We start from the raw sequence: 11,208 nt of genomic DNA, 5'->3' as shown, positions 1-11,208 counted from the left end.
GCTTGAAATATACTGCCAGAATTAGCCATTAGAGAACTAATTTTGACTTGGTGTTCCAAGTGCAAACTGAAGGCGACACTTTTGGGACCAGGAAGAACAGAGAGAGAAATGTGAGAGCACCCACTTGGGAAAGGTTGCGGATGCAAGCAAAAGTAGGAGAAATAAAGTGAGTCATCAAAGTGGGCAATTAGGACCCCAATTCTAAAAAAGGTATGCAGTGCGCTGTTGAAAAGGTGAGCAGCGAGTGGGAGGGGACAGCCTTTGAGGGACCTTATAATGTAGCTGAGCAGCAAGGGGTGTGTGTGTGTGTGTGTGTGTGTGTGTGTGTGTGTGTGTGTGTGTATGCACAAATTTGTGATGGAAAAAACCAAAACAGGAAGTGTCTCAAGATGAAGGTTGAGGTGCTGGCTATGGCGAGGCTTCATTGCAAGAGTGCATAATAAATATTTTTAAAATCTGAATATCATTGGCTTATAAAAATGGTCTAAACTTCTGGTAAATAAAAATACTCAGTTCATACCAAATTGTGCAAAAGACTCAAAGGGCCTTTGTTGAGAAAGCCAAGAAGTAAGGGGCATAACCATGTGAAAGCTGAGTTCCTCCTTGTATGGATTCTTATGATGGTATGGGGAAACACTGCTGAGAGACTATTTTGTCTTCCCAAGAATGGTCCTGATGTCCTTATTTCAGCTTCCTCCCTCACTTGCTCCATGCAAAGCCCCTCCTCAAAGTATTGACCCATCGAAGAAACTGCAAGGACAATTACTCCTTGAAAGAACAAAGGAAAACTTTTACTAAAGGAAACTTTTATTTAAACTGTGCAATCCATCAGTATTAGACAGCAGTTTTATAAACATTTTGGCATTTAAATTTCTACTCATTTTTGGCATGACATTTGTGCTAGTATAAGAACAAGCCTGAGGGGTGGGGAAGAGGAGAAACACACCAAGGTTTAACATTCACTATAATGCTATTTTTTAAAAAAGAAGTTCGTTTTTAAAAAATCCACATTATTAAACAAAACATTAAAAAATACATTGAAAAAGGTACATTCATTATCAAGGCAAACACCAGCTGCCCTCATGCAATGGAATTCACAGAGCTGATCCCCTGAGTCAAATATAAAATTAATATAATTCAGCTTTGTCCTCCATTTGCCAGTCAGCTGTTGCTGCCCTTACCAGAAACAGCAGAAGGAGCGCCGGGAGCCAGAACACCCTTCGCAAAAGAAATATAGCTGGACTCCCGCACTTGCAGTTTATTCACATATTTAAAAATACAACAGAAACAAAAAATATTTTTGTTTTTTAAAAGCCTAGGTTTCATGAACAAGCCATTTACCAAAAGCACAAGGTGGGTTTAAGGAGTGTGTATGTGCACAAAAGACAGAAGGAAAAACAACAAATTCCTACTGGGTCCAAATCATGTTCAGATCAGATTCAAATTTGTGGATCTGGTTTGAGCAAGATGTTTTATAGTGGGAGTGTGGCTGCGTCTGCTTGGCCATATCTTGGCTTAAAAAGCTATGATTGAGTGTTTGCCCATGAATGCAGCTCCTTTGCTCCTAGCTAGTAAACTTGGAAGTCTTCAATTAACCCCTGTTTCCTGTTTTATCCAAACTGGGAAACTATGGTTATCAGCTTTGGAATAAGACAGGATGCTGAACCATGGTTTGAAGCTGTGTTAACATCCTAGTTGGTTCCAAAGCTGGTAACCATAGTTTCCTGGTTCAGAAAAAAAGATAAACTAAAGGTCAGTCAAAGGCTTCCTGGTTCAGCCACAGCTTGTCAAAGGGACTGTGTACACAGAGCAAAGGCATGTTCATATCCAGCAGCTGTTATTTAATCTTAAGTGGTAGAATAACTAAAAGGAACAAATTTGTAAAGCTGTCACAGGGAAATGCTTTAAATTTTCTAACTTTACCAGAAATAGTGCCAGTGCAGAGGTTGGATAGATGTGTCTTTAGAAAATTCTTGCACTTGGCCCAGTGGCGGATTCGCACAGTACACCAAATGCACTTGAGACTCAAGAGAGATCAGCATCCCAGACATGAGCCAGGCAGGCTTTTCAAATCACACCAGCTTCCTTAAAGACCTAAAGATTGCACACATACACACACTCCTTACGCCAGCCCTGGCTTTTGGGTTGACATCACACTGAAAATATATAATCTGGACCTATGCTCATCCTCTAATACATATTTGGAAAAATTGGCCACTACACAAGGGAGAGAGTCTTCCCACCTCCAGAACTTGGGGTCTGTGGACAGTCATCACCAAACTAGATAAAATTCTGCCTGCACATTTTGCTCACAAATACCAGAGGTAAGAATAACAAGCGCAAAGCCTGCTCCCTGGACATCATGGCATCAGCATTATTGCCACATGGTCATGAGGCTGCCATTGGGGGCAAGCACCCATGGCTCAGCACACCGCTTATGCCCCCTGGGGCCACTCTTTCGGTGTCTTAGCATTAAAACCAATGGGACTACTCCAGAACATGCACTTTCCAGATAGCCTCTTTTCCACCCAATTCAGATCCCACTGGGATCAAAAAAGGTTCTCTGTTGGCTCTTCAGAGGTAAAGGAAATGACAGTTTTACTCAGCTATCCTTTGGACATTTTTAAAGGCCAAGGAAATTCACATTCTAGAAGAAGATAACTTCTGTGATAAAGGAGAGCCCCAAGAAAGAGTCATTCTTGAAAGTTGGCTGGCTTACAACCCCTTCTAGGACTCAGCAGCGGAAGCTGCTCCCACAGCCATCACACCCTGGGATAAAGAAGGGTCTAGAATTATCCTTGGTTTTGCCATATGGTGATTCAAAGGCAAAGCAAGTACTAAGCGCCTCTCTGGATGCAGGCTGGAGGGACACATTATAATATAATGCTAACTCAAAAAAAAAAAAAAAAGGCAAAGAGACCTACCTAACACATCATGCCTCTATACTGAGGTAACCTTAAATATCTTTGGTTTTTTTCTTCATTTGCTGCTAAGTAGTATTTGAATAAAAGCTATTTCTTTACTGGCAGATCACCTTGTGGATAAAGCCACTCTCTTTAGTTAACTGGATATCTTTGGAAACTGAGGCAATTAACCCGCTGTCTGACTGACAAGAATTCCAGTAGAAGACATGTGTGAGGTAAAAGTTGTATCTTTACTCAGATGAGCCAAGATTTGCCCACACAAATGCAGGCAGACTTTTAATTTTCACAGAGCTCTTTGTGAGGCCTCACAGAGTCCCGTGTAACTTGAAAGCTATCGCAACCTTATCCCAGTCTAAAATGCTCAGGGCAAGAGAGATCGCGAAGCATCTTCCAGCCTAAGGGCCCAACAATGGCAGCCACCATCTACTACGGTTCCCACAGCCGCACCTGCTCCTCTTGATTATTCCCAGAGCAGCCGTGGAGCTTGATGGGTCTTTGGCATGAAACTGCTGAGGAGGGGGATCTATTGGCGTCACCCAACAGCATCAGGAAGGGGGTCAAAAAGTGTCAGTACTTCACAGCAAACAAGTCTTTGGGAGAAGAAAATGGTTACCTTGGCATATCAGCCATTGCTAAGAGGCTCGCCAAGGATGCCAGGAGTTTCACGGCATGAACTGTGCCATATTTTGTCTCCTGGCTTCAAGCAGCGCACTCTCCACTGTGCCCGACACAGCTTTGTCCAATGAGACCAAAAATAAAATCTTTGGTGAGACAAGTTTCTTTTTCTTCAGCAAGTAAATATATATATATATATAAAACACATTTAAAAATATTATAGTGTATCTAATACTGGACTGTTAAAAGAGCTTAGTTGCTGAAGAAAAGGAAAACAAAATTACACTTGGAAGTCTTTGGAGATTTTATGTGCTGAAAAGGTCTTATTTCAATTTTCTTTAAAGGCTGTCTTTTGTAACAATAAAGATAGTTAACATTGTAGAACTAATTTGGACCATAAACTCCTACAGTCCATAGAGGCCCCTTCTCGTTTGGTTCTCTCCTCCTTTTGGTTAGTAACTACTTAGGTAATAAAATGTATGCAAACCTATAGTTTTAACTAGCTCAATTACCATTATTTTTTTGGAAAATATGCAGCTTTCTTCTCTTTTCTACAGAAAATTCTTTGGTACAAGATTATTATCATCTTTAAAGCCTTTGCGTCAAGAAAATTGTGAAAGGTGAACAGGTCTTGTCTGGTACAGCGCTAGCAAACATACACCTGCATTCTAAAGATCTACAGAGGCCAATTCACCAAAGAAAAATGAAAAAGGGTAGGTGGGGAGAGATTTGTTAGTTCCCCCTCCTCTTCCCCAAACATACCTGCATACTGGCTCCCATCTTAATATGGCACAAGTGGACATTTTTTTGCTGTCCGCAACAGAACCAGGGATTTCCCTGGGAAGTTAATTGCCAGTATTGCGTTCTTTGGAAAAAGAAATGAATTCTGATTGGGGGAGAGGAGGGGGAGATCTCTATTGACTGGCTCCCAACTTTGGTGAATATAGCCCTCTCTCTCTCTCTCTCACTTGCTTTCTCATTCACTCTCTCACATTCTCTCCCAAACTTAAAAACAAAATAATACACAATACCCTGTCAGTTTGCCTCACATTGCTGCAAGACAGCTTAAAAAGTAACAAACTGCGCCCTGAGTACGGGAAAACAATAATACTAGAATAACTTTAAAAGGAGGTAGTATAAAACAGGAGTTGTGTGGGTATGAGGTGGCAGAAACAGGTGCCCCCCTCTTCTGAGAAGCTGTTCAGCTCAGTCTCTGGCTCCTTTGTTCTAAGAGAGGCCTCGGCAGAGCTCAAGCTGGCCTGTGGAAGGACCTAACGCTTTTCATAGAATCATAGAATTGTAGAGTTGGAAGGGATGTGGTCCAACCCCCCTGCAATGCAAGAATCACAGCATCTGAATCTGAAGCAAGGAGCCCTGAGCAGGGTTGGGGAGCTCAGGACTGGCCAGAAACAGACCTATGAGAAGAGTTTCTGAGCACTTGAGACCCTTTGCACCCCACAACCTGCAGAGCACATTTAAGGCATCTTTCTGTTCTCTGAAGCAACTTCATGAATACTAAAAAAGGCATAAGGCAAAACAGTGATTTCATAAGATATCTATATAGTGAAAGGCACCATTGCTCTGAAGCATGAGGAAACACTCCCTTTTTAGCATTACCTGCCTGATGGGCGCAAGTCAAGGAATAGGGAATAACGGCTGGGCCCGAGCGATTCACCACAGCATATCCTGACCAAAAAATGCTCGGCTGATGTGATCAGAAGAAGAAGGCACTGTCTGAGGCAGGTTGGGGGAAGGAGGAGGGAGATGTGACCCTCAAGTCTCAAAAGGAAAGCGATTCAGTGTTTGGGAGCTCAGGGGCTGGCATTTACTGGCCCCCTCCCAGGGCTGCAGCCCTGAAGGCAAAACAACTCAACAGGCCCTGGCCTCTTGTGAAGCAGTCATAAGAGCCTGGGCTCCCTCGCTAGGCAACCTTCTAGGGGGTTTGGCAGAAAAGGCTGCAGTCAGAGTCCCTCCTTCCAGATTCCAGTCTGGCCCTGGTCCTCTGCTCCTGCCCCATGGAGAAGCTCCCCCCCCCCGCCTTTTCCTCAAAGCCAGAGCTTCAGCTGAACATCCCTGCTCACCTGCCGACACAACTCCTTTGGATCACACACACACATTCACACCCTACACATAAAATGGAAGGAAAATACATGGGACTACTAGGAAGTTATCGTCAGTTATGTAGCCGAGACCAACTCTCAACACAAAAAAACATGAGGTAATGCCACCCGGCAAACTGAGGTAGATATTCAAGCAAAGGGGTCACCTTTGCTCCAGTGATAGATATATAGATATATAGATATATAAAAACTTCTCTTCTTCGCTCTACTCAGAAATCCGTACTTTCCTTTCACATTGTTGAGCACTGAACATTCAAAAAGCGTGAGTTTTAACACATTTCTTAAAAAAACAAAAATGGTCGACAGAATTGCGGGATCGCCTGTTGGCCACTCAGGGTTCCCACTTAAAGCTTTGGCTCTTTGTTCATTGTCCTTTGAACAGACACACACAGACATACAGACACAGAAACACACACGCCGCTCTGGTGGCAGGCTCAGTTTTGTCCTGCAGGCGGCAGCTGGAGAAGTGGCGGCGGACTTTGGTCAGGAGGCTCTTCAGAGGCACTCGGGAGCGGACACACGGGGGCACTGCCTGCAAAGGAATCGGGGGTCACTGGAGTAGCACTGACGCCCACAGAGAGGTGAAGTTCTTCGTTGGACTCATGAGAGAACCTTCCAGAATCACCGGTTTCGTGGCTTTCTTCACTGTTTGCTGAATGCTCTGTGTCAGCAACGATGCTGTACGCAGCCTGGTAGTTCGGCTTTTGCTCTGGGGAGGCATCTTTGCCAATGAGGACGGCAGTGCCCGACTGATACAAACACACTGCTTTTGTAAAACATCTCTGGGTCTGGAGGAAACACAGGGAGGAAAAGCATTACAAAGGTGCTTCTAAGGCAGAATAGACCAAAATAGAATACAGGCAACACCCAAAAACTCTGCTGGTATAAGGTGAACACTGAGATCCGGAGTAGGAAACACATGGCCAATTTTGGCCTTCTGGGGGTCCAAACTGGCTCACAAGGCCATTTCTCTCCCAAACCATGCCTATCTTTTGAAGTCAATTGGAAATGCCTTCCTGCTTCACTACCTCATAGTAGGGCAAGCTGGAGACTGAAATAAACTGCAAAGAACAACATCTTCTCTGACTAGGCCTGGTCCTACCATGAGGTTGTCACCTCAGGTGGCAGATGCTGGAGAATGGGGATTGGCTGCAAGGTGTGGGAAACTACAGCCCCATGTGCCACACAGCCTCCCTGGGACCTCAGGTGTGGTGCAGATACAGTATGCCATGTTGAGGTAAGATTCAATTGCCAATCAAGTCTGATTCGGCACACAGAATGGGGAGAGCTGCCATGAGGCGCTTTGCATCAAGCAGCAAATTATCTTGAGCCAACCCTGTCTCCAGCCAAAGGAAAGAGAAGCTCTTGAGCTATATGAGATTTGAGGATTGCCCTTGTGATTAGTTCACTTCGCAAAATGCCCCAACACAAGATATCAAGGCAGAAATTCAAAGCCACTCTCAAGCCTGAAGAGGCCAGGAGGCAGAATACACTCAGTCATTCTCTTACCTCTTCTGACTTCACTCTCTTAGAGTCTTGAAAGAAGAGCCATTTCCTGGAACTCTTCTTTGCAATTGGCCCATAGCTGTTTATAATTAAATTGGTACCACCCTAAGAGATAGGGGAGGAAACCTTAAGTTACACAATGGAAAAAGGATTTGGCTGAAATTAAAACAAGGTCCTCACAACTCAACTCTAAAACTTTACAAAAAATATTAACTCCAGCAATTTCTGCTCTCTCTTGGAAGCAGATTGGCTTAAATTGCAATACTATGCACACTTACCTAGGTGTAAGCCCAACTGAACACAGTGGGACTTACTTCTGAGTAAACATGCATAGGACTGTGTTTGAAACCTTGCAAATTCTTGCATTCAACCCCTTCCCCCCAAACACCCACAAAAGTCTGCTTGATTTCTGTTGAGAGGACATTTAGTCTACAGCAAAGTCAAAAGTAAAGAGCACTTGTGAGAAGGGCAACTTTTGTGGGGCTGTAATTTTAGACCACATGTTTCTAAGGAAAGAGGCTATTTTAATGAGGTGGATGCAGACTGGAAGCAAGAAACAGTGAGCTTGGTGCTCTTGAAGGTAGCCTTGACATGCTGCTGCCACTGGAGAAGCAAGAGCAGAAGTCTTCTGACAGCCACGGGCTTCTCTGGAAGAACTCACCTTCTGAATAAGTTAGAGAATGTTACAGATGGGGCAGGGGGGAGCCCTAGAAAAGCACCAGCACTAACTCTGTCTAGTATCAAATGCTCTTGGCGGGTTCAAGCATGATAGGCTTTCTACAAAATGTAACAAGGATTATCCTAGACCAGTGGCGCATGAACGTTTTCCATCACAGACCACTTGAAAATTATGGATGGTCTTTGCAGACCACCCAATGATTTTTCTGCCTGTTGTAGCAGCTGCAATGTGCTGGGCTGAGTGGTTTTTAATAGTGACTTTATTGCTTTTTTATTTCTTATATTGTATTTTATTGTATTACAATTTCAGTTCCATAAAATTCAAATTGTAATACAGTATAAGAAATAAAAGCGGTAACAAAAATACAAATAAAATCACCATGACCATTTAATGTGGACATGCCACAGATCACCCAAAAGAAGCTCCAAACCACTGGTGGCGCATGGGCCACAAGTTGGAAACCCCTCCCCCAGACACATTTCCATGTGGCTTCAGGCCTGGTTTTGAGGATTTGGGCTGCTTTGGGGAAACCTTTACCCTGGGAGCTGAAGAGAACGAGCTTTTCTGTAGAGTTTCAGTACCATTGACTCTGGTATCTTTCTGGATCCCTTGACAGGATGGGCTTGGGAGGCCCTGGTTTCTGGTGTCCCTGTCCTTTCTTAGGGATCATTTTTTGAAAGTGGTGCGGGGGGGGGGGGCTTCTGTTTCTCTTTTTCATCAGATATGCTGAAGTGCCCTGAACTCAGAGATCTGGCGCAAGACTTTTTGCTGCCTGCAAGTGGCATCCCTCCCAATAGTGCATAGCAGCAAAGGCTGGACAAGACACTTTGACACCTGAGAGGTGGGAGAATCCCACAAACACTTCTCCCACTCCATGGCATGATCATTGGTCCTGCTAGCTAGGGATGATGGGAGTTGCAGTCCAACAATAGCTGGGGACCCAAATTTGAGAAACCCTATCTTAAATGCATCTAAGTTGGGTGTGCCAGCTTCTTTATCTTTGAAGCCCTAAAAAGCTTGGCTCTAGGGCATGGGTAGGCAAACTAAGGCCTGGGGGCCGGATCTGGCCCAATCACCTTCTAAATCCGTGTTTTTACATGAGTGGAATGTGTCCTTTTATTTAAAATGCATCTCTGGGTTATTTGTGGGGATAGGAATTTGTTCATTATTATTTTTCCAAAATATAGTCCAGCCCCCCACAAGGTCTGAGGGACAGTGGACTGGCCCCCTACTGAAAAAGTTTACTGACCCCTGCTCTAGGGTAACTGAGGGCTCCTGTCCTCCTATATCAGCCTGACCACACCCAAAGAGAGCCTTTTCTGTATCTCGACTGGGACACAATTAGTTGGGATGAGGAGTGAGGCTCCATAGTGGCTACAGATGGACCTGGGAATGCCTTACTTCTTGAGAGCCATTTGTCTTCCCCCACTTAAGATCTATGGCTTTTAAATGTGTTTGTGGGAGGGGTGTTATTGGTTTGTTTTTTTGTGTGTGTTCTCATTTTGTATTTTTATGTTGTAAACTTCCCTATGCTCTTTGGATGAAGGGTGCTATAAAACTTCAATAAATAATAATTTTTCGGTGACTAGTTAACTTTCCTGTTCCAGACAGTACTGGTCTCCCTGGGCAGACTATTTTCATGTGACCCTCATTTTTAAAATGTTTTTATCCATCAAGCCTGCTTCCATTTTTGTGCTGCTTCATTCCTTTTATGAGACTGTTTAGCTTCTAATTATTGTAAGCTGTCCTGTGTGGTGCAAATCCCTTGGCAGGCTGGGCTGTGTGTGTAAACTTTCTGAATAAACAAGCAAAAGCAAAGAAAGTTAAGGCAGCAGGAGCCCAGAAAAGACAGGCTGTTGTACCTTGGCATCCAGGAAGCTGCTTCCCGCCATCATTGGCTGTAGAGATTCCTCATTCTCAGCAAGGTCTTCTATGCTCTTGCCCACCTCATTGGCACCCATGGAAGAGATGCTGCTGTGAGAGTGCTGGTGGGACGCTTGATGGATGCTTTTGGGGGCTGACGTTTTCCTGTTCAATGTGGAGCAGGAAGGAAAGTGAGACTTAAGACAAGCAGGCTAGGCTGAGGCAAATTCCTTTCGATCTTGCGTGCCTACATCCTGTTAGATCAGGAGAGAGGATTCTTTGGCCCTCCAGATGTTGCTGGATGATGGAAGTCAGAGGCCAATAACATCTGCAGAGCCAAAGATTTCCCAGCCCTCTTAAAATCAACCGACTGCAGTGATTTATGAATGGAACCAAACTCTCTGGGATTCATCTGGAACTGGACTTTAGATTGCAGGTGTCTGGGTGTGTTCATGTGCTTGAATATTTACAAAGCTCCCCAGTAAATACAATACAAAACAAAACCACAACACTCCCTACAAAGTTCTACCCTTGCCTTCTTCCACCCTAAACTACAGTATTTGTTTTTCAGCATTTGAACAGGTGATCCTCACTCCATCCTCAACCACAGCCTGAAATGGGCCAGCCTGGCAAAAGCTGCCATACTTGACCGTTCAGCTTGTGTATATTCTGGCTCCAGATCCCAGGAGTTTTAAGACCTGGGATATGTAAGCAAAACAGTTGTTTACTGCAAATCCAGACAGATCTCAGGTAAGCTTCTCCAAGCAGAAGAGCACACATGTCCACAGCATGCAAACAGGTGTACTGTCTCAAAGGTCATGGGCTTCAGACTTCCCCTCCCACAGATTCCACTCAGGGCCTGAGCCTGGGAGCCCGTTGCTGTCACAATACTGAATTGCTCCAAGTGAGAAGTGTGCTTCAGCACTCCAAAGTCCCCCCAACCTCACCGGACCCTCACTTCTGTGGGTGCTTCAATGGTACCACTTTGGAAGCACCTAGCTGCCCCCTCCAAGCTTACCTGGCTTTGCTGCGATAGATCAAGATGAGGACGCAGATCAAGATGCACGTCAGGGCAATGCAGACACCTGCAATGATGCCTGTCATCGACTTCTGGTCCAGCTGGTAATAGCCGGAATTAGCTGCAAGGAAGAAAGCAACACCCAGGTCTATCATTTGTGTGCCCTTTTTTGCAGCACAATTTCTGGGCACTCCTTGCAATTGAAAACACAAGAAGCATCAGCTACGGACATCGGGGAATCCTGAGGAAACTAACTGGGCCAGGCTGTAACAGGCTGCTTTCCATACAAAGGTGCTCAGTTCCCAGGCAAGATGAGGCCCGGGGGCCACATGCAGCACTCTCTATCTGGCCCTTGGGACCCTCCCTGGGCTCCTCCCCTCACTGACCTTGAGAAAGGCATACACACTCCCCACAGCCATCACTGAGAAATTACTGCTCTCAACTGCCTTCTAATCAGGGTCACTTTACAAACATCTGCAGGAG

At 44.7% G+C, this 11,208-nt stretch overlaps 1 protein-coding gene across 2 annotated transcripts in view; it reads right to left on the bottom strand.

The window, feature by feature from the left end:
- Window positions 1-795: 795 nt before the first annotated feature.
- PRTG (protogenin) overlaps window positions 796-11,208 on the bottom strand; it is an 85,853-nt gene continuing 75,440 nt past the window's right edge. Inside the window, exons 17-20 of one of the 2 annotated variants that reach the window (XM_081838764.1) lie at window positions 10,726-10,846; window positions 9,707-9,872; window positions 7,169-7,270; window positions 796-6,447 (exon numbers count right to left, since the gene is read on the bottom strand). In XM_081838764.1, coding sequence (XP_081694890.1) covers window positions 6,094-6,447; window positions 7,169-7,270; window positions 9,707-9,872; window positions 10,726-10,846 — 743 coding nt within the window. In that variant the 3' untranslated portion in view covers window positions 796-6,093. The remainder of the gene's footprint in view (window positions 6,448-7,168; window positions 7,271-9,706; window positions 9,873-10,725; window positions 10,847-11,208) is intronic. The other variant, XM_081838765.1, reaches the window with a different exon arrangement.

The sequence above is a fragment of the Podarcis erhardii genome (genome assembly GCF_964252035.2).
Source record: "Podarcis erhardii genome assembly, chromosome: 14".
Classification (NCBI taxonomy): Eukaryota; Metazoa; Chordata; class Lepidosauria; order Squamata; family Lacertidae; genus Podarcis; species Podarcis erhardii.
The sequence above is the reverse complement of the archived record's forward strand: the minus strand, read 5'-3'. Positions and strand labels throughout refer to the sequence as shown.